This window comes from Anabas testudineus, chromosome 3, assembly GCF_900324465.2.
Source record: "Anabas testudineus chromosome 3, fAnaTes1.2, whole genome shotgun sequence".
NCBI lineage: Eukaryota > Metazoa > Chordata > Actinopteri > Anabantiformes > Anabantidae > Anabas > Anabas testudineus.
Window position 1 is genome coordinate 1,478,165 of NC_046612.1, and position 23,515 is coordinate 1,501,679.

Below are 23,515 nucleotides of genomic sequence, written 5' to 3' on the forward strand. Positions count from 1 at the left end.
GAAGACCACAAATTTATAACATTAGAATTAGGGTAAAGACGCGTTTGTCATTTGAAAGTTTTTGTTTGCAGGGAGGTCCAACTAATGTGCTGTGCTAGATGCAGTACTTGTAGTACAGCTCAACCCATCGGGACTAAAATAACAATATTTCAACCTCTGTGGCTTTAATGTCAAGCGATATTAAAATGTTAAGTTTGTTGCTAATAAATGGCGTGTCTAGAGTCTCTGACCAATAACTTAACACAATGAAGAAGAATCGGTGTGTGGTAAATACATTTTTTAACAGAGGCTGTAATTCTGTAGGCTAGTTCTGTTAACTGCAGGCCACAATGTAGTTCATAGCAACCCTCTTGTTCCAATAGTGGTTTGGTTAAAGATTCCTGCTTAAATGTCCCTGTAATCTACCATATGAGGAGAATGTTAATGAAGTGGATGGAATGAATACAACAAACGTACATGAATTCTCTTTCTGGAGTTCAGTTGAAAGGTGAAGGATGATGGGAAAAACTGCTGATCCTCCCAGGAGAACATGGTTGAAAATGTACCGCAGAACAAACTGCACACACACATTTTCATCACTTCACCACACTTAAATGTGCATAGTTTCTTTTTTTATGAAGCAGTGTTTGTATTGTTCTTATTGCTGGTATTACGCTGGGTGTATTATGAGATAATGTGTTTTTCTTTCAGTAAAATGGATTCTGAGCAGTTCAATAACCGAGAGATTTTTGTTTTTTACATGTCTAGTTTCTATTACGTTGAATCCACGTCTGAAAACAGAGAATTGTCTTGAATTGTCAATGAGCTTGGAGTTGAGTCACAGACAAAGGAGAGGAGTTGGGTTGGAAGACGACGTGTGGTGTTTTCTCCACAATTCATCTCAACAGGCTCAACCTAATATTGTGATGTGTTGATCTGACAATGCAAATGAAAACTCTAACAAACTGACACAAGAAATAAGAGAAGCTGCACTTTTCTATCAGCACCACCAGGTGGCGGTACAATCCGTGTGTGTTTGTGTGTGCGAGAGAGAGATGCTGGTGGTGATGAAGATGCTGCTGGGAAGAAGAAAGGAGGATGGAAGACTCAGATGACTCCAGAAACTACATGAACCTGTGGTGCTATCAAGAAGTTTCTGAATGTTTTTAGAGGAAAAATGTGTTTCAGTCTGTTTCGGACCAATCGGTTTTTGTTCATGAGTGTTTTAGCATCAGTTCATCTTTGCGTTTGTATTTCAACAGGAAATCTGAAAAACGGTGAGAGCCAGCATCTTTCACCAGGTGAGTGTTATTGAAATATTAACATAATTACCATGGATTAATGAGTAATTTGATGATTTCATTAACCTCTTAAACATGACTGCAAACCCATGTCGCTTTATTTTCATTCTAGTGGAGATCCCAAATTCCCACATCTGGCAAAATGACAGTATGGTTTACCATAAAACACAGTATTGGGTTTGAGTATTTCATTTTGTGTAAACATTAAATAGCTTCACTGAAGAGCTGGAACAAAGGATTAAGTCTGTCATTGTCTTTTTCCACTACATTAAAACAAATAGGTTGAGATTTTTAAAACATTTTTACAATGATACACAAAAATAACCAGAATTCTGACAGACATGAGGCTCGATCACACCAATATTTATATTTTTACCACTGACCAATTGTCCACAGGACTGGACTGGAGGAAGCTACTGTGTCACATTAGCTGTGCTCCACCATACAGTTTGTTCTGAGTGCAAACTGCTTCACAAAGCCGCAGCTATGTTGGGTCAGATTAGTGAGGTAACTAGCTTGGTGAGCTATTCTGATTGGTTGCATGTTACTATTTACAAGGACTGAGGCCCCTGGGCACTAATATATATTGTAAAAGACCTTGTGACATTGAAGCATGTGGAAAAGAGACAACTGATCTGTTATTTATGGTCCTTTCGCTTCTCTCTCCAGTAGTTTTGCTTCTCTTTGTGGTTGGTTCTGTCTCTTTGTGGTCATTTTGTGTGTCTATTTAATTATTGAATAGGTTTGGCAGAAGGTGGGGTCCATTAGGCCTCTCTAGTTTCATTCAGTAATCTTTCCATGACAAGTTAAAGCCAATTCATACTTTCTGTGATCACGTGTCTGCTTCCGCAATGTAAACTTTATTACTTCCCAAGTCTGTGAGGCTCAGGGCAAATTCTCTAATGTATGCAGACCAAAACTTTGTGCTGACAGGCAGCTGGAGGTCTTTCTTGTTAAGGCAAAATGTTTAAGCAGTCATCTAAGTAGCTTCTTCCCTCTGAGGAAAGTTGTTATGAGACCTCAAATTTCTCCTCCAGGGTGGTTTTCTCATCCCACTTGACTCGTTAGGTGAACAGTGGCAGTGGAAGTAGTTGTCGCATCTGCATAGACCGATTATCGTAATTAACGTGGGTTGTTAACAATGGCCTTCCTGGTGGATGTGGGAAGTAGTCCTGGTTTTGCTAGAAATGGATGAAAGAGCAGTATGGTAATATGTGTCAGGCCTCCACCTCTGTTATAGAAGGGGTTTCCCACTTAAAGAAGTGTAGCAGGATTACTATTGCAACAACACATCATCAGTAGGGTAAAACTAACCCGTCTCACGATGGTCTAACCCAGCTCACGTTCCCCATCTTCTCTTTCCAAAATGTCTTCTTTATATGAAGATACACAGCTGATTATGGTGACTGCGGTGGGCCATCCTCCACTTTAGCAGCTGTTGAGTTTCTCCACACTCTTCACTTCACTGAACCGTGTATAGTATTATATATACTATTTTGCTCATCTTGTGTTTTGTTGTCTGCTCTTTAGGGCGGACGAGTCTCTAAGTGACCCTGCTCGCTTAATGCGAGGTATGCGAGGAACATAGGTATGTGTTGTTTATTTCAACAAACTTGACACTGCTCCACTATCTCACATTGTTTAGTCAAACACAACAAATAAGTGCACGTGTGGAATGTGTCTATGTACTCATCCCCAACTGTCGTATGAATAGAAGCATGTGCATAGTAACTAGAAAGCATGAATTGGCTTTTAGTTCAGTAGCCACAGTAGCTCATCAAGTCACCACTAGTTACTTCACCAACCTTCCAGATCCTTTTTTTTCCTCTGGGACACTCATAGGAATTTTGTGGTAACACTTCTTGGTGTGATCGAGGCCTTAGAAGTGAAGTAACATGTTGATAATCTAGTGCAGAAATAAAACCCAGGTTTCAGTGTAAATAATGAAAGTGCTGTTTAATGTCAGAGCTGAATCTGATAGAGATCCAAGATACATGGTGTCTTTCAATGCAGGTGGAGGAAGACCCACCCGACTCTGCCCACAGAGCCATGAGAAGATGAGGTGAAGAAACACAAACAGAAGAGAAGAACAGTTCACATCTCTCTGTTTGTGCAGTCTTATCTTTCCAGGAGTGCAGCAGCCATTGCTAACAGACGGTTTCTGTCAATGGCTCCGTGAGTCGTGTCCTCCGTGGCCGTTTAAACCAGGCTCCGTGCTGTGGTCGCCATCTTGTCATCAGTCTGCAGAGTCAGTTCGAGGTCAGCACCAAACAGCTCCTTATAAAGTGGGGGGAAGTGTGTTCGAACAATGTCGGGGTAAATGGCTCTGAACGCTGACAGTTTCTCCGTGTGTTGACTGCACAGCGAACGCAGCGCTGATACCTTACATCTAAGCTGTGAACGGGAAGAGAGGGGAGAGGAAACAAGAAGGGTGAAGGAGACATGAAGAGGAGGTAAGTGAAATGAATATAGAATGAGACGGTGTGTTGATCTTTTTATATCTACAGCCACTGGGTTCAAATGAGATGTGTGTGGATGTCAATGGAAATTAGTTTTAGATTTTGCAGTTCACAACTTCTCCACCAGATGGAGGTGTGGTGTTCTTCTCTACGGGGCTTTTAGTCTGTAATAACTTCAATTCTTAATGCCTAGATACTTTGTAAGCTCTTGCTTATATGAAGTAAATCTGAACCTCAAGTCTAATCTGCTTCCCTCCTGCATAAGATTTAAGAGATCCAAACCTACCGACCTGTTTCTACTTTCTTTCATAATAATATCACATTGAACCAATGTCATTGCACACGTGGTAGGTTCTGTGTAAAAAGTGACACTACTTCAAAATAAATGTGGGGGCAGACATTTATAGTAGTAGTAAATGTTCAGCACCACGCTTGTATTTTGAAGTCGTTTCCTGTAGAAGAGCAACTCTTGGGCACCTACCTCACACAAAATCTAAATTAAAACCTGAATAATGAAGCAGCTCCCTTCGTGGACAAAAGTATCTCTGGTTCAACTTCTGTCTCACCTGGGCATGATTTAGATTTACATTAATTTACATCTGCATTTAATTTCTTTATCTTAATGCACCAATGTAGGCTTTCATCTTTCTCATGCAGTTGGTTTAATGTGATGTTACCATGAAGTAGAAACAGGAAGTTTTGTATTTCACAGCTCTGTTTCTTGGTCATTACTCAGAAACCCGTGTTTTTCCAGGTAATTACTGGAGCTCTTCTTGTTTACATTCTACATAATGTACCTATATCTAATACTTTGATAATTACTACGTAACATTTATTATTGAACTAATGACCCAGTTTCATTGTTACTTCTAAATATTATCGTCTTATAACCCCGTCTTACCACGTTATTACTAGGATATTACACTTCTATTACAGTATTATTACCTTGATATTATCCCATTATTACCTTATTATTACCCTGCAGTTCTAACCACACAATTTCTTTATTGTAGAAAAGCATCCAATCTTAAATATTTGTGTGTAGCAAAAGTTGCTGGTGTTACTCCTTTTGTAGTAATAATATGAACTAAATGTTTCACAGAACATGGGCTTGGGGGGATTTTAGCCCCTTCCTCCAGCGGAACAACTTCAGCATTTCTGTAGGATTATGGTCAGAACTTTGTTCAAAAGCCTTAATTTTCATCTGCTTTAACCTGAACCCATATATTAATGGTGATTATTACTCATTAACATCCCTAAATGAAACACCTGACTCCAATGTCCACTTCAAACTAATTGATCATCCTACAGGTTTACACACAAATATTGAAGATTGGATCATTTTCCTTAGTAGATGCATGAACAGGTGACACACAGGAGTGGTTACTGCTAAACGTCATAACTGTGTGTGTTTAAGTGTGTACCTTGTTCAGTACTCCATCCTCTCTCTGGTTCTTCTGCAGGACATGTTGCAGAGCCAACTGAGTCTTCTGCTGCAGCTTCTCCACCTGGAGCTTGTCCTGTAGCCATGACCGATCTGCGCACACATACATTATGCAGCTGTTACATTAGATCATTTAGGATCACAGACTGGGATTGAGGTAAAATTGATTCAGTCTGAGTGAGGAGACAGACCTGCAGAGAGCAGAACAAACGCTGAGAACAGAGCGAGCTCCTCCTCTGTCAGATGCAGTGAAGACATGTTCTTAGCAAAGTCAAAGACTGACGTGATCAAGTCATCACAACCTGGACACACACACAGGAACATGGTGATCACCACAGAAACACAGGAGATCCTCTGAATGTGACACGTAAGGATATGACATCTTGGTTTGTTTATTTCCCAGTGTGAAATTAAACTTTTAACAATCCCATTAAAAGATCTGATACCTCATCAGCGCCTTTTTTTTCCTCATGAGCAAACAGTGCATTACAGAACGCCTGATGGAAGTACTGTTTCACATGCAGTGAGAAAGAGAAGCTGCTGTGGAACTATTGTTTAAGCCTAAAATGTTCTAAACCACTAACGAGTAATGAAAGAGAAACATACAAAATGAGTTAAATTAAATAAACGAGTGATAGAAATGATCTCATGTAAATGTGTTGTTAACAAAGTGTGAATTGTGACACCGACGTGAAAATCAGACAGTAAACTAATCACGTGCTGGAGATGTTATTTTGGGATGCGCCTCTGTGGTACGTGAAAAGGGACGAGTGTCATCTGTTACAGTTCCTCCACTCACCTAATGCTTTGAAGACGTCAGGACCTGCAAATTTCCTGTCGAAGTAGATGGTGTTGTTGTGTGAGTCAAACACCCGACACATTCGAATGAAGACGACCTCCAGGGAACCTGCAGAGAAAACATGGACGGACTGTTGATTACAGTGTGACTCAGTTCAAGAGAATCCCAAATGATTCACTGTCTTCTGACTAATTCGATTAATCAATAAGTACGTCTGATTTTAAAACTACATATTAAAGAGGGATTCTGTTATTTAACGTGATCCCATTATGCATATGAACTTTGGTCTGGTTCTGATTTTAGTGTCTAGTAAAACTTAACAGTTTGCATCTGTCGTCTTTACATCGACAGTACTGTCAATAAGTCAATAGAGAGCAGGTCTACTCGTGGTTCCTCTATAGATTAGTGTGCTGGGGACCTGAACTGAATAAGACTGGTTCCTGTGATGTTTTAGTTCATTTTTTATTTTTTTAATTAGAGCTCTAATTTCCTAAAACATCTGGTCACTGTAGTTTTTAATCAAACACACAGGAAGTTAAAATGAGATGTGAATGTCAACATACACACAAACTAAAGTGTGTGTCGAGGGTCGACACCCAGTGTCATCACTGATGTGTTCTAATAGTTTTGGACCCCAGTGGAGCTCAGTGGCACAGACCTATTTCAGGCTTTGGATGAGTCCACTGTTAGTCTGGATCTGCATGTGATGCTTCATTTGTCTTATCTGTGTGTTTTACAACATGCTCACCAGCTTTCAGCAACACGATCTGGTCGTTCTGACAGAGATCCATGAAGCCGTTGATACGTTTGGCGAACTCCACCACGTACTGGATGGCTTCAGTGATCTTTAGGGCGCAGAGCTGCCACATCACCTCCCGCGGCTGCAGATTGAGAAGATACTCGAAGTGATTAGAAATGTGCACAAGGTTAAATAAAAAAAAAACAAACTACAACTTTAAAAACACACCTTCTTCTGGTAGCTCTCCACCTCATCCTGCAGGAAGTTCTGACAGTTCATCTGCTGCAGCTCCTCCCTCAGGTACTGACAAGTCTCCAGGTGAGACTTGGAGACGACGTGGGCCAGGTGATCTACAACAACACACACGGTGAGCAACAGGTTCTGCAGTGACACACACAAAATGAAGAAAACTCTGATGAGCAAACATGATGCTGCTGCTTAAAAACATTTACGACAAACTCAAACTAACAAAAGACAAACTACAAAAATCTGCATCTGTGACCTGTTTTTTATTTTTTATTTTTTTTAGTTCTTTGTCAACAAATGTTAGTGAACGCAGCTCGGATAAGAAACAAACCCAAAAGAAACACGCAGTCGCTATTGTTGTGTTCTGTTTCTCTGTGCTGCTGCTAATTGCTCCAACATTAATGAAAGAATCTGAAATAGGAGCAAAGACCAAAACATACGAGGCACGAGGTACAAAAATAGACCAATAATGAAGCCCGTGTTTGGATCAGGGGTTGGGGGTTATTACAATAAATGCTTTTGTTAAAGAAAAGAAGTGAATAAAACAAACCTCCAGGGAGAATAAAAAGATGATTTCCCCCAACGAGTGCCCTGCTACATCCCAATTGGCCCTAATTAACAGATAGCTAATTACCACACAGAGATTTTAATGAGCTCTGAAGATGAGTTTCCAACCTCCTGCTATTTTAAAACACCTTTCTCTTAGCCCCAGAGTTCGCTCTCGTCTCTTCCTCCATCTCTCTTCTTTTCTGTCTCCTCCTCTCTTTCTGTTTCACCCCTTTCTAAAGATTTCCTCATCTTCTCTCCGTGTGTTTCCCCCCCAGCTCTCTTCAACCTTCTGCCGTGTGCTGCGTGTTGTGTTTCTCTGTCTTCCACAGCACCACGACTGGACTCGGATTGTTTCTCTGTTCCGAGAGCTCACAAAGGGAATCAGATCTGTAAGCAGGGCTCCTGGGATTTGGTGAAATAAGAACAATCTGTGAACATGCCAATCACGCAGCGCTGTGTGTGGGAGATGTTTGGTCCTTATTTTATTTCTTCTTTTCTCAACAAACAAACGTAACACTGACACTTTCATAAATAAAAAGTGCTGAGTGAGTTTTTGTCATTCGCACTAACATCAGGTGATTTTTAAACTAATATCCCTTTTGGCTTTTTTCAGACACGAGAGGTGTGAAAAGTTCAAATGTTAAGAGATAAAAGAAGAGAGTGTTTTCTCTTCTTTCTCTGAGTGACGGATTTTACAGCTTCAAATTCAAGATGTTCACGAGAATGGAACAGACTGAAAACATAAGGCCTCCAGCCACAACTGCCAGGTGTTAAAAATCTCTGACCAAATGATAGTAAAGTTCTGCTCTAATTGACAACAGTGCATCATATTTAATGTGGTGAGTGAGTGAACAGTATAGTAGTAATTGTATTTAGTTACTTTCCTCCACTAATTAAACGTGACGAGATGTCTGACGGGGGCTAAAGATTTTATTTTATAAAAATAAAAAATAAAATAACAGCTCACCGAGTTCGGCCATTGACACGGTGGGCGACGTCTCTCCGTTACTAAAGGAGCAGTACGGAAAGAAGCCGTTACTGGAACCGTAGTCGCACAGCGGCTCTGGTTTAATACCGTTAATATCAAGTCCAGACTGGTCTGGAGACGGCTGGATGTCCAGGTAGAACCCACCTCCTCCCCCTTCTCCTCCAGAGTCTGTCTGTGTGGGGGAAAAAGACATAATCTGTGTTGATCATTTCTGCATCTGTTCCAACAAAAGACATCTAGACACCTCTAGAAAGTAAATCAGCTGACCTTGGATGACACTGAGCCTCCTTCTGGGGAGTTCTGCTCCATGTAGCCTCCCAGCTCATCAGGGAGCTGTGTGAAGCCAGTGGAGGAGGGGCCGAAGTGGGGGGACAGTGGTTCAGCCTCATCTAGGCTCGGGCTGCCGAGGCTCTGGTGGGAGAGGAGGAGGGAGCCCTGCTGCTGCTGCTGCTGCTGCTGCTGCTGCTGGAGACGGTGTTTCTGGACCTCAGCGTACAAACTGTCCCGCTGCTTCTTGGACATGCGACCGAACTTTACAGCTGTTTTCACACAAAGGGGAAAAGAGGAGAGGAGAGTTCAGCCAGAGCCAGGTTAGTTTCCCTCAAACTGACCTGACAGCAGCTCTGCAGCTCTGCACAAGTCCAAACTGCACTGAATTTGTCCTTTTAACTCATCATATTCAAGTTTCTGTTTAAATATGTCTCCTGCTGTTCTCAAATAAGAAAGAAATGAAGGAGACATAACAGTCCAACAACTACAGACAACACCTGAGTCAGAGATTGAAGGAGCATGAAGCCACAGGGGTTCCTTCAATGATCAGTTTTGTGTGTCTGCAGACTAACATCTTGTAAACTGCTGATCACCAGATGTTTCTGCAGGTGAGAGTGTGTATTTGTGTTTAGAAGCTCGCAGTGTGTGTGTGTGAGTGTGAGTGTCCCACCGTCTCGGGACATGCCCACAGCCAGACATTTCTGCAGGCGACAGTGCTGGCAGCGGTTTCGGCTCGTTCGGTCGATCACGCAGTTCTTCTGGCGAGGACACGAGTAGGTGGCGTTGCTCTGCTGACTCCGCCTGAAGAAACCCTGAGAGAGAGAAGATTTATTTTTAGATACAGCTGTGCTCCGTCCCGCTCTCATCTTCTGAACGCAGGTTCTGTGGATGGACGTTCTGGTCTCATTTCTGTCATTGCCTACCCAGAATCCCCTCACTCTCTCTCTCATGTGTTTGTACATAGATAAATCTTCATCAGCTGCTCGCTGGCTGTGAAATGAGCCTCCAGCTGCCAACAGCTGTCACATCAGCAGCAGCTGCGGCAGCTGAACACACCAGCTTGTTTGGGCTTTTCTGAGCCAAACACTTGTGACTGTTGGTCCAAACAGAACATCAGATGTTTCCTCTGATTCTGTTAATGAGACTCGGCCTGACAGACGAGCTGCCCGGCGGTCAGAGTAGAACGGACATCAGCTCCGGACACGTAGAGGAAAATGATTTTGTGATTTTCTGCTGGAATCACTAACAGACAATATCTGTGCAAATCTGGTGTTGTTAAGATTTATGGTCATTTAGAGAATTCACACAGTACTGCAGAGTACGTAATGACAGGTCAGAGGTGCACGTTTAGTTTCTTTAGTTTAGCTACTTTTACATCTGCAATTTTACATCTTCTAGCGACCAGCAGGGGCCTGGTCCACAGGTTGAAAACCACTGAACCATCCCAACAATGAAACTTAAGATCGGACCCTGGACACTGATACTGAACAAATCCCACAGTTACATGAAAACCTATTTCATGAACTGATGTTGATGTTTTATTAAATTAAAATATGTCATGACAGTGAACTCTTCAGTCTATAAGTCACAGGCCGACAAGGAAGCAGGAAGTTCGGCAGGAAGTGATGTAACAGAGAAGGAAGCACAGCTCCTACCTTGCAGCCCTCACAGGTGATCACCCCGTAGTGGATCCCTGATGACTTATCTCCACAGATCTTACAGGGAATGATTTCAATCTGAGCTGCAAAGACATAGAAAATAAAGACGGTCAACAAAACTGTGTGCAGCGCGGTACGGAAAGCCAAGAGGGTCAAATTGACCTGCTCCAGCAACACACCAGCAGTAAACAAATAAGTATGTAGATGTGTTTGAAGAAACTTTCTAACGACAGATACTGGACTTCAGGGGGATACAGATGTTAATACGATACGTGTCATTAGTTTTTTCACTGAAGACTTGTAATGATGCTACAGTACAGTCTGTGTTGAGCAGCTGGAAAATAAATGTGGAACAACAGAAAACATAATGAAACCAAATGAGCAGATACAAAACTTCATATTCAAATTCAACCAATAACTCATAACTGCAAGTTGTACAAAATCTGAAGAGCATTAAATATAATTTAAACTGATTCTGATGTTTTTAAATGTGAATGGATTTATTTTACAGCTGAACCGATGTGACGGTCTTCATCTCTTTCTACCTGTAACGGTTCTTACTGAGGTGCCGTGAACTTCAACAGAACCCGTTTGTATTTTGCTTTAGATTCATCTCTAACAGATCAGTTCAGAAGCGAAACTGCAGGATCTCTGCTCGCACTGAACCTGACTGCGAGTATTTATACACTCAGCAGTTTGAACAGAGTGACAGCTCGGCTCTGAGCGGCTATATTTAGCAGAGGGAAGTTATGTAAGTGTTCAGCCACATGAACACAGACACACACACACTGTTACTATGCTTGAACACAAACACACGCCCTGTAATTCTGTATATAAGAGACACACACACACACCTTTTCAACAAAAACACACTTCGTCAGTTGTTATCTCTTTCAAAGCAAAAGCTTCAGTGTTGATTTAATATGTGGGTGTGTTGACACTGAGGTATTAGACCAACCGCCCATTTAATTAAATCAATCGATCCACAGTGTTGCTGCATGCCAACCTGACTACATATACTGGTATCAGGAACCACATTCCCTTTGTTTCAAGAAGAACCAGTCCAGATTCTTAATTAACTAGTTGATGGGTTTCACATTCACTCATATGAGGACGTCTGCGCTTCAGGAGGACAGAGATCTTATCAGCACAGTGTCACGACAACTCGTTTTGCTGGGAACCCGTATGTGTGCAGCCTATATTCAATGCATCACACAGCATCTCATCTCCTCTGTCTGGCTCACATGAATCATAATTACTGTGATCAGTGTGTCCCAAAGCATTACCAGGTAGCACAGGTTAAAGCACTGAAGCCCACCACACCTTTTAGTTAGAGACATGTTAGCATGTTTAAATAAATCCCCTATTTAAACCCTGTTTTCTTTACCATATTAAGAACGAGGGCTCTGATCTCTCATTCTGCACTCGTTGCTGGAGGCAAGTTTCCTTCTTTGTAACAGAGAGAAACTGAACAATTTTCTTCTGAAAACAAAAACTGGTCTGTTTTCTAGCAGCTATGACAAACTGCTTAAGTGAGCACCCCGCCTCTGTCCCTATGTATCCCACTGTGTGACCACCTGACCCAGTCAATGGAGATATGTGATCCCCTGTTGGACCCAGTGAACCAGATCAACAGATGGTCTACAGTAGAAGTGCTTCAGTCGCGTTAGTCACTCATTTGTCCTGCATTTCTGATAAAACACGCTCATTTTGATCACTGCAGAACAACTGGAAAACAAATGAAATGGGACAGAAGCAGAAAGGCACAGAGAGGGGACATATGTAGGTACAGTCGTTCACCACAGATCAACAGCTCTCAACCACATTCTCCTTGAAAAGCTACTGACAGCTTCCCCCTTTACACGTGGACCACAAGACTATTTCCAACTGTTTAAATTTAAATGACAATTGCACAGGATGCACTCCGATTAGCTGTGCTGATGGTAATCTGACTGTGTCGACAGCCGCTGGTTTGCACGAGTATAAACTTCAGTTTGGAGGGAACACAACGTTCTGCTGTGACCACAACAACCTGCAACTGTCCTCATCAGCCTGCCCGTGTGGTGAGAAGCGCTAAGACGACTTCCTCCTGGTTGTTTTCCTTGGGACCAATAATAAAAACAACGTTTCATCTTGAACTATTTATCAGCACGTGGCAGTTCACCACCAAAGTTAGATCCAGGTAAACCCCCAACAACCCAACGCCAGCTGGTCTTTGTTATTTTATATATAGGCCCCTCCCCCAACATCTCACATGTGCACTTATTCTGAAACTCAACAAAATCTAGATGCACATGAGAGCTCCTGACACCCGTTCAACACCTGGCACAGCACCAGCACTTGGGGTGGGGGGCAGGTGTTCAGAGCTCCACCAACATTACATCACGTTATAGGTGTGCATACGTCACTGCGTCAGACAGCGTCTCTGTAGGTGTTCTTCACTGTCATCCAGACAACTGTTCTGACATCTCTGAGGACTGGGTCTGATTCCAGATGTGTCGACTGTTGACCACAGACCTGAGCTTTAGGAATCCACCAAGATGATTCACTGACTTTTCTCTTCAAACTAAAGCTTCAGTCGATCTTGATGGTTTCGATCATTCTGGCCACAGCCCCTGATGTAAGCCCTTCTTGGTTCTAGACCAGAAAAAAGTTGATGCCACCCTGGGTCCAGTTTTCCAGGAAGCGTGTGGAAACTGGTTCAACATTCAGCACTGGCTCCAAACCAGCCCTGGAACCGACTTTGGCAGAAAAGGAGGATTTGTAGTTTTGAAAGCCCAAATTTCCCCTCTAGGGAAGTCGTCTTAACTTAGAGCAGATACCATCAGCAGATTACACAAATAAAGTATAAAGATTTTCTTATTCTAATGAGCTTTAATTAAGGTTCGCAGCTTCAACACTTACAGAAGTGATCGATGTTTAAAATGAATCCCCGTCTGTTTGTGTGGTGGTGTAACAACACCACCACATTTCAGTAGAGGCAAAAAGTAAAGTAAATTAGATACAGTACGGTGTAAATATATCACACAGTGGTTTAAATTTGACACGTACTGCGTGTTCATACACGAGTGAAACCACAAACAAGTAAATAACAAGAAAAAGCCACACACACACATCACGCTACCACTGAAAAAGACACACACCCAGGCGTCTATGCTGCAGTTCCCTCTCAGTAATTAGCTCTGTGAGTGTTAATCCCGTCTGCATTCTGCGCTTCAACATCAAAGGTGGCGTTCAACAAAGCCACCGCCTGAAATTAGAGCTGCTGTTATTTGTACAGGCAGCTGCAAACACAAACATCTGCTTTGTTTTCAGTGTCCACGAGCCTCGGGCTCCGAGGAGCAGCTCGTCGTTCTCTTCTCAGGCCTACAAGAAAACACATGAGCATTGAATGAGAAGAGCTTTATCTGCAGCATAACCAAAGGTGTTCCTAATATTCTGAAGCCCTCGTGTGAAAACGGAGAGGACAACAAAACAGAGACACCAGTGAGCCTGGTCACACAGTCTGGTGGAACGTGATGAGTGTTATGACAGAGGTGTTGGACTTCATTCAATTACACATCGACCTAATAAAAACTAATAAAAAGGTTTCAGCCTCAACTCTGACGTCTCCCTCTGTTGTCAGCTACGACCCTTTGAGGGGGTCATCGACTCCATAGACCTCACTGAGGTGTCCTCTGGTATCTGGCAGTGCATCCTTTAGGTCCTGTGTGTTGTCACATGCTTGTTGTGCAGCACATGGATCAGACTGAGATCTGGGGGATCTGGGGTCCAAGGCAAAACCTTGACAGTGGGATCTCTGACATGTTCCTCAAATCAGTCCTGAACAAATGATCCTGCAGAAAGAGGCCACTGCCCTCAGAGAATGCTGCTGTTTCTGATCCTTTTAGACTAAAGAGATCAGAATTGAATTACCAAATAGAGAAAACAGCAATAAGACCACGACCCAGCTTTTCTTTCACCCTCCAGCTGAGCCTGACCTTTGGTTTGACAATTCCAATGTGACAGTGTCTCGTCCTCCTCTTCTTCTTCTGCTCTGAGCCTTTACATCAGTGAACCTGAGAGGAAATTGTTTTAATGACTCATCAGCTGTCGGAGCAGCAGCCATCACACGCACAGAAGCTTTCATGTTCGTCAGCGTCTGTTCAGCTGTTCTCTCTGCAAATAGCAGAGTCTGTGTATCAGTTTTTAGCAGGACCTGCGTATGACACTCCCTCAGAGAACACGCTCTTCTTCTTCATTATCATCTTTGTCCCAGCCTTTGTGTTCCCTCCTCCTGTCAGATGAAACAACGTTCTTTCTCTTTACCTTCTATTCTTCTTCATCAGCAGGTTTCAGTCAAGCTAACAGCAAATCTGCAGTTTGTCTTTGTTGCAACTTTAGGCTGCAGATCACGGTCTGTGCTCTCGAACGCATCACAGACACAGGATCTGTCTCCACTGTCTGTTTAGGTCTTTTTAAGCTTGGTTCTATGTGACTTCATTGTTCAAACCTGAGTTATCAGATAAATAGTGTGCATACCTGGCATGTTTCAATACTGAATGATCTTGATCATCATCGTTACAGTAATTACTGTGTTTCACCAACTCAGTAACAGCCCTCACGTCTGTTAAACCTCACTCACATTTCTACCTTGACTATCTGAGTTCCTGATACCTGAACTTTAACTTTGGAAACAGAACATGAAATGCCTTGAATTGCTCATGGGACACACCAACAGCCTGAATCCGTTCTCCCACTCAGACACTGCTAACTGGCCCCTTTTAATCACCCCGACCAGCTTCCAGATAATCTCACAGTGGATGTAATAACGGCAGACATATGGCAGCACACATGGAACACCAACACACTCATTGAGTCTATCAGCAGATGAAGCAGCAGCTTGTTCCTCAGCCACAGTTGGCGGTTCACTCAGTCACCTCTCCAGCAGGCGGCACAGTAATCTCCAAACTGTAAGTCTTTGCTTTACCGCCTTTATTCTTGGGTTAACTCTCTAAAGGTTTGGTTTATGGCCAACCAGCAGATGAACAGTTGAACCTGCAGAGTTTTCCCCTGTGGATGCTGCAGATGCTCGTGTATAGATATCTCGGTATAATGTGTAATTAGCAGGATATCAGCGCTGCGTGAAGGCTAATGAGCTGGAAGAATTTCATGAGAGCCACCACTGTTTACTCTAAAAATGCTAAAGCTCAGGCAAAACAAGTCCCTGATGGATAAATTATCTGAAATACAGCTCGAAAAAAGTAATAAAGTTTTTCAGAGACTGGATCAAAGACGGAGGAGAAAGGAGGGCTGTGAGGACACCGCAGAGCTTTCAAAATATGTCAAGGATTGCTGGGGAAACCGAAAAGCACCACCCAACCTGAAACCACCCCCCGTTCCTGCTGCATTATTTCTGAAGTTCAAGTGTGATTTTAGTTTGTGCTGCTCTCCTGAATTAACTACACTCCTGTCCTGCTCATGGTTCACAAGCTTTTATCTTTTGCTATTTTTCAGTTCTGTCAGTTCAGGAAACCAAAGGTGTTTCTAAATATAAAGAAGACAGCAGGAGTGTGAAAGTGGATCAGATACGGCTGCAGATTCACTTTACAGATTATGACTGTTGAAGCTCGAACACACCTCGAGCCACCAGGGAACTGAAGTAACGGATTCACTGGACGAATTAACTCATTTTTACATATTTCTGGATATTTGCATCTTTTTTTGTTTATCAAGGTGCTGGATACATATAGATATGTATCAGGGCTTAAACACGGAGCAGTAAATAGTAAAGTGTCTCCACAGACCGATGGACAGCAGGCCTCCCGCGCTCCTGAACCTACAGCTGACCTTCAGCTCCTCCTCCTGGACTGATTACTCCACATCTGTGTGTCTCCTCCTGCCCGGGTCAGGAGATCTGCCTAACCTCCAACACCTTCAATCTGTCACATTTCTACACCTCTCTGCCTGCAGCCTATGTCTCCATCACCTCAGCTCCCTCCAGTTTATGTTAATAACTTGAGCAGACACCACACAGACGAGGTCAAATACAGAACATGTGGCAGTGAGATGATGTGGGTTGTCCACTAATCACAGTGCCTGAGAAAATTCTTTACCATCAATGGTTTGTGAGGAATTTCCAGGATCAATAAAGTTGTCAAAATAATCCTTCATGTTAAAAAGTTGTGTAATGTCTGTTTAAGTTCCCGTCTCTTCTTTGCAGACAGCACATTAGCTAATAATTCACTCTGAAATAGAAAAAACACTTTTTAACTGTGGCCAACACCACAAGAGGCTGTTCCCCGTCATGGAGGGCACCTGACCTGTTCCGAGAGCACAGTTGTTTTGAATGTCATCTGAGGTTGAAGTGATGTCATCAGTAATGCCACCGCCCCTCCCTGCCGAGAGCAGTTAAATAATCTCCTGGTGTAATCCTGTGACATAACAGGCTGGCTCAACACATCCTGCGGTGTTTTCTTACAGATGGACTGTGAATCTGGACCAGACACATTAAAAACACACACACATACACAGACAGCTGGGAAAATACAGATTCACACCTCCTCTGTGAAAAGAAAACACTCAGTCTACATGAATGACACCTGGCACTAGAGTCAAGTTCACTTCGGTTTGTTATTTCGATTGGCACAAATCTAATGTGGTTAATAGAAAGACGTGGGGCAGAGAACTATGAGTCTGAATAAAACGTCAGTCAGTTTCTGGAAGGAAATGAAAAAGGGAGTCGGATAACACACTGACACTGAGAACTTCACTAATGAACAAACATGCCTGAGTTAATGCTGATCACACTGATGAAATCACATAAAATAATCAGGAGAAGAACTGAGACTGAGATGTTTTACAAGACTGGAGTCATTGTGAATTAGTGCCCACAGCAATCCTCATTAATGGGGGGTCAGCTGAGGTCTGGAACGAGTTTTAAACACACCCTCATTAACTCTACTGCTAATTCAATCAGTGCATTTACCTGAATTAGCTCCTATACCAGGTTTAAGAATCTTTAACACAGAGATGAAACCTGGGATCAGGAGCACACTGTGCCTGTCTTGACAACGTTCTTCTTCTTGGATATTTAGATGGATAAATCCATAGAAGTTCAAGATGAGTGAATAAACACAATATTTATATATTCAGACTATTATTTTGGATTTCAGAGCAGACAATAGTTGAAATCTGTAAAATATTAAAGAGGTGACAATGAAAATAAAGAAGAAATTAATGATGTTGTTCAGAAGGAGCTGGTCCATAGTCGACAGAGGGACACAAGTCAAGTCCTGCAAATACAAAACGTCATTTGTCTGGTGCAGAAGAAGCTATTTATAACTGCCCAGGGTGTAGGCGTTAATATTTTCTTGTCAACAATTAAGAGCAAACCTCATGACTAGAGGAGTCACCACAAGATTCAAAGCCCTGGTAAACCACAGAACCAGTCAGCCCAGATTCACAAAACCATTTGTTACAAAGTTCTGCAGACGAAGCCAAGCTTAAGAAAAATTATTTAAAAACAGGCTCATTAACCACAACTTTACTGCACCAGTCAAATCCACATGTGGAGCATGTACGGTGTGTTACACTGCTAGTTATTAATGTTTTCACCGAGCTTCTCAGGGGAAGTGGTGAATATCTTTGACTGAGTCAATCGCCTGCAGCAGGGAAGTCCTGAGAGAGCATCCGCTCATCACATGATGAAGGTAAATCTAGCAGAGAAGTAAATACGTTAAACTGAATCTGACAGAAATACTGATGTAACTCAGTCAACACAGAAAATACAGAGATCAGCGGAGGTGAAATGAAAGAATACACAGTCTGAATCACACATTAGAGAGTAGGAGGAAGACAGAAACAATGGGTCTGTCATCACGTCAATATTCAGAGTTCATTAAGTCCAGCACATGTTAAACTAAAAAGAAAAATCTGTCCACATTCGACCTATGAGGGTACAGAGGTTCAGCTCCAATTCAACCAGTGTAGCCTCTCAAAGTAGAACAAAAAAATAACGCTAATGACAATTTACGCACAGGCGTCATTGTAATGGGACACAGGAACTATTTCATGTTAAATCATCTCTGCCGACGGTTAAAGAAACTACGAGAGGTGAATTATTCCTGACTGGCTGAATCAGAAAATCAGACTAACGGCAACAAAAAGTCTTAACAAGTAGAATTTAGTTATGGAAATATTTGGAAACAGACTCCACATATCAGATGGCGGTTTAGGAGGTTTCTGAAGCATCCGACAAGCACAACATGCTTTAAATGTTAACACCCCATTCCACAACTGTTACCAGTTGGTTAGGAGCCGTAGAAGAGGCCGACTCCAGCTCCAGGGCGGCGTCATCATTTTTATATTGACAACATGAAATGTCGACTGTATCTTGGTCAGGTTTAGGGAAATATTGTGGTTTCAGTTAAAATACTGATTTACGTAGGTAAGCATTGAAAATCGGTTTGAACACAGTAAACAGGAAACAAACAGCAGGTCCCTCATCCTGCGTCGTGTTTACAGTCAGTCTCAGTAAGTTAGTGGTAACCCTAACCGCTCCTCATACAGTCTGATCCTCTGGCACCACGTCCATGAAGGTTCAGGAAAGGCCAGGACATGTTGGGGGAAACGTTCATAGCTAGTGCTCTGTCTCTGCAGCTTATAGTCACACATCACAAATCAGCAACTGTTTTTATATTCTAACCCACCCTGACAGATATGTTCATGTGGAGCAGGGTTGGACCTGCCGGGTGGGTAGACGCCACACTCACAGTGTGAATTAACTGAAACTGATAATAAAGCTTATTTGGAGGCTTCTGTCCAAAAAGTTTCTTTTACAGAGTAAATTCAAGACAAACTGGAGTTTCTTTAGATCCTTGAAGACATTTCACGTCTCATTCAACACTCGGGTCTCTCTGGACATAACATCATCTGAACGACAACAGACAGAATCATCACGGACAATAAGTTCAAAAATACGTAATAACCCAACAAGTGTCTATAAAACATGACAATTTATGCTAATGTACACAACTTCATGACAAACCAAACTATACTTGTTGAGATATTCAGTCTGGATTAAAATGGTGGACTCACTGACTGACTGACAGACTCTTACCATGGTTCAGACAAACACAACTCATCATTTATCATGTAGATTGTACTCAGTGACATAACTGCAACCCCCAGGCCTCACAGCTGATAAACTTTTTGTACATTTAACACATGCAAATCTAAACAAACAACATCCCCTGCTCCGTGCTCTCTCATATCACATTCCTTTACAGCGTAATTAATTTTACTGACAATTCCCAAAATAGCATTTATACAATCAGTGAAGGTGTCGTGTGTCCTGGCTTCACATTCAACTGAAAAACTGTTCCATGAGTGATGAGTGCAAACCGTCAGGGTGCCACTGAGCAGAAAGCAAACAAACAATCTGTTTATCCCACTGCAACCAGTAAACATGAAGTCCTCAGAGGACAAACACAGAGAGAGTGGAGCATCCCGTCAATAAAAGATCTCTGATTGAACTAAAGTGAACTTGATAACTGATAATGAGTTCAGGAATTAATTAACATGAGTCAGTGTTGCTTCTGGATGGAACACGTTACAAACAAACAAAGAGACCCCACACACACACACACACACACACACACACACACACACACACACACACACACACACACACACACACACACACACACACACACACACACACACACACACACACTTTCTTACCTTTCATGGCAGAAATGACAAAATACATATTTATAATCCAGACTCATGGAGGAACAGTAACAGGAGTATCCTCTGTGTGTGTGTGCTCAGCAGCTCCTCTCTCTCTGCTCTGACATCCTGGGCTGCTCCCTGCACAGCATGAGGATCCATGTGACTGTGACATCATCACTATGTCCCGCCCCCACAGTCCTACCACTGTGACTGACATGGCTTTCATCCAGTGAGGAGAGGACACAGGTGAGACAGCTGTGGCAGCTCTAAAGACTGATGCACTCAGACTAAGGAAGATACAGAATTCATTTTTAAGGATAAGCAGCTGTTCTAGAACCACCAACAGTCACATTTACAAAGAAACCTGCTGGAGGAGCTGCAAATGTTAAAAAAGCACCATCACTATCCATATGAATGTATTTTAAGGCAGCTCTTAATGAAATCAGCAGTGAAATAGAAATACAATACTGTGCAAATGTAAAGTAACATTCTTATTCAAATGAATCTCTACTATATTTGCTTTGCTTTATTGGTTCTGAGCAGACTCTATCTGTCTATCTGTTTTTTCTCAGCAGGTAAATCACACCAGCACACCAGTGAACCTTTTGGAAGATCAGGTTTTTATGGTTTGTGTTATTATTTTAGGCTCATTATATTTGTTAATACTCTGACTTAGATGAAAATCAGATCATATTTTAAAACCATGAAATTCTGAAAGGTTCACATACTTTTTCTTGCCACTGTATCTTTTGCAGGACTCTCTGAACATAGTTCTTTATCACTCTGTGTTTTGTCATGCTGCAGGATGAATCTGTGACCAATCAAATGTCTCCCTGATGTTGCTGTGTGATGGAGAAGAATCTGAACATGTCGTTCATCTCAATTTGCCGAGTGCTGTTTACCAGTAGAGGAAATATTAAACTCTGTGAAAAGCAATTTTACATCTTTGTTTCTCTCATTTGCCTCATCTCACAGCAGCTCCAGCCAAGTGTGTTATGACTGAAGCAGCCAATAAGCCGAGTGTCTATCACTCAACATCTAAATGACTCGTTTGCATCTTTTAAGACTTCATACCTCTTCTTTAAAATGACAGTGATCGGGGCTAAAAGCATGCACAGCAAAACCTGAGCACTGGTCCAAAACTCCTGTGACTTCACTTTTCAGGAGGTCGGTGGAGAAGGTTAATTTTTAAAACTGTCCAACCAACAAGTGAGATGTGAATGTGAGAAAGGAGATAATTTGGAGCATCAATCAATGGACAGATTAGACAAGTGGACGACTCCTGTCAGCTGTATTTGTGGGGACACAAATACCAACATCGGCACGATGACACCATCACATTAACGATGTGTAATCAGTCGTTTGACATTTGCTTCAGTTGGACGATAACGTGTCAGTGTCATTACTGCGTTTTACATACGTAAGTGCAAAGTTCAAAACTCAACCCACCAACACCTTTACAGTTCACTGCATAACAAACGAAGTCTTGTTTGTTTCATCTGTAGACAACAGAAATGTCAAAAAACAGGTTGTGGTTTGTTGTGAAACCTTTTCATGGCGACTAGTGGCCCATCATTTCCTGCAGTCTAGCTGTCACCATGAGGTTTCCATGCAACAAATAATTACAGCTCGTTTCTCCTCATGAGCTCAAGTGATTTGCTGAAGTTTGTATCATATTGGAACAACTGCAAACTGTTCCAGCTCCAGATGTGATTAGAATGAAGGAGGACTTTTTTAAAAGCGATGTGAGGACCAGTTTTCATGACAAGGATGGAGAAAGCAGTATCATGATGGAGGCCTCATCTCAAACCCACATAAAAAAACCCCATGTGTTTGTGCTGTCTCCTCATGCGGTTCACAAACAAACAGAGAAAGAGGAGAAGCTGAGCAAACACGAGAAGGAAGACAGAACGTGTGAAGCGAGAGGGAAAAGACGTAACAACAAAAATAACCAAAGAGGAAGAAAACAGAGAACAACAAAGCAACAAACCATGAGTGACGCAGCTATTCAAACATTTAACATCCAAGCAACAGTCTAAAGATGTTCATCATCTGAGGTGACTGCTTATCATCAGACAGCCTACACAGTCTATACAGCAGCACGTGAAGACAGTCAGAAAGATCTACCGTGGTAAAGTTATCAGACTCTTTCTCCTGTGGTACAATTAGTTTTAAATGCATAAATTCAGGATCAGTTGAACAGGAGAGGCTGGTAAATGTTTCACTCCCACAGTTCATCCAAATCCATTTACAAAGTGTCCCATCATACTTCAGGCTGTAAAATGCTGCAGGAGCGTATGGAGAGTCATTACTGTCATCATTTAAGTGAATAATGTTTCATTCTGAGATTTTCTGTGTGTGTGAGTCAAAGGTTTGAGCTGAAACAGGAAATCTGTACAAGAAACAGTAAGTCTGAAAACACAAATACAGGTTGAACAGCAAAGTCTAAGTAGGAACATTTCCAGAGTGAACAGATAAAAACAGGAGGAACAAGAAATGATTAAATCATGAGCTCACATAAAAAGTGTTCTTAAATTATGAAAGTGATTTCTCTCCATAGAAGTGGGGCTCTGTTACAGGTCGAATTGAGTACTGAGTTCACCATCAACATCTTTTGACAATGATGTGTTTAAAGAAACCGTGGGGAGCTTCACTTACTTTCTCTTCCATAAATGAACAAACAATACAAGCAACACTTTTGCTGCCCTGTCGTTCCTGTTTATCTGAGCTGTGGAGAGAAACACTTCTTCTTTACTAAATAAAGTTAAATGAGCCATAATTTAGCTGGAACTGTAAGAACTGAGGTGCAGCTTGAGCTAACAGGACACTTCACCCAACATCCCACTCTGTTTCATAAAACAAATCCCCATTGAGCTGCAGAGCATCAGTAAAAACGATTAAGCTCCCTGAAAACAGCCGAGCTGAGTAAATATCAGAGCACTGAAGACGTTTGTGCTTCAGGCGAGAGCGACTCCTGCCAGCACAGAGAGGAAACTGAGGAGCAGCAGGAGCTTCATTCTTCCTCCAAATTGGCAGAACAGGAGGATGATTTACGCTTCGAAAGGCTCGTCGTCTGGCTGCGCAGCTCTCCGCCCCCCCAATCATAACCATTCAAAAGATTCTCAACAGCAACTTACAAGATATTTGGAAAATGCCTCCACAGTGCTCAGAGGATCAGTGTTTCTCCCTGCGATCATCCCACGCACAGTCGACTGCAAGAGGATCTCACATTCATTATCCGTCCTTATCAGCCCTAATGAGAGGGACTCGACTCTGACAGCGGCCCCTCCTCACTCTTCTGATATGTGTTACAGCTCATCATGTGGACAAAACACAATCTGAGAGCAACAGCATCAAAACCTCATCTCG

General features: G+C 42.2%; 1 protein-coding gene across 3 annotated transcripts in view; it reads right to left on the reverse strand.

Moving 5' to 3' along the window:
- Nucleotides 1-1,356: 1,356 nt before the first annotated feature.
- LOC113174308 (nuclear receptor ROR-alpha A-like) overlaps nucleotides 1,357-23,515 on the reverse strand; it is a 55,781-nt gene continuing 33,622 nt past the window's right edge. For 2 of the 3 annotated variants that reach the window (XM_026378194.1, XM_026378195.1), the window contains exons 3-12: nucleotides 10,430-10,515; nucleotides 9,445-9,586; nucleotides 8,772-9,043; nucleotides 8,484-8,676; nucleotides 6,950-7,071; nucleotides 6,731-6,863; nucleotides 5,983-6,090; nucleotides 5,375-5,485; nucleotides 5,164-5,276; nucleotides 1,357-3,674 (exon numbers count right to left, since the gene is read on the reverse strand). In XM_026378194.1, the coding sequence (XP_026233979.1) occupies nucleotides 3,480-3,674; nucleotides 5,164-5,276; nucleotides 5,375-5,485; nucleotides 5,983-6,090; nucleotides 6,731-6,863; nucleotides 6,950-7,071; nucleotides 8,484-8,676; nucleotides 8,772-9,043; nucleotides 9,445-9,586; nucleotides 10,430-10,515 (1,475 nt within the window). In that variant the 3' untranslated portion in view covers nucleotides 1,357-3,479. Of the gene's footprint in view, nucleotides 3,675-5,163; nucleotides 5,277-5,374; nucleotides 5,486-5,982; nucleotides 6,091-6,730; nucleotides 6,864-6,949; nucleotides 7,072-8,483; nucleotides 8,677-8,771; nucleotides 9,044-9,444; nucleotides 9,587-10,429; nucleotides 10,516-20,155; nucleotides 20,279-23,515 lie in introns of those variants that run through there. The other variant, XM_026378196.1, reaches the window with a different exon arrangement.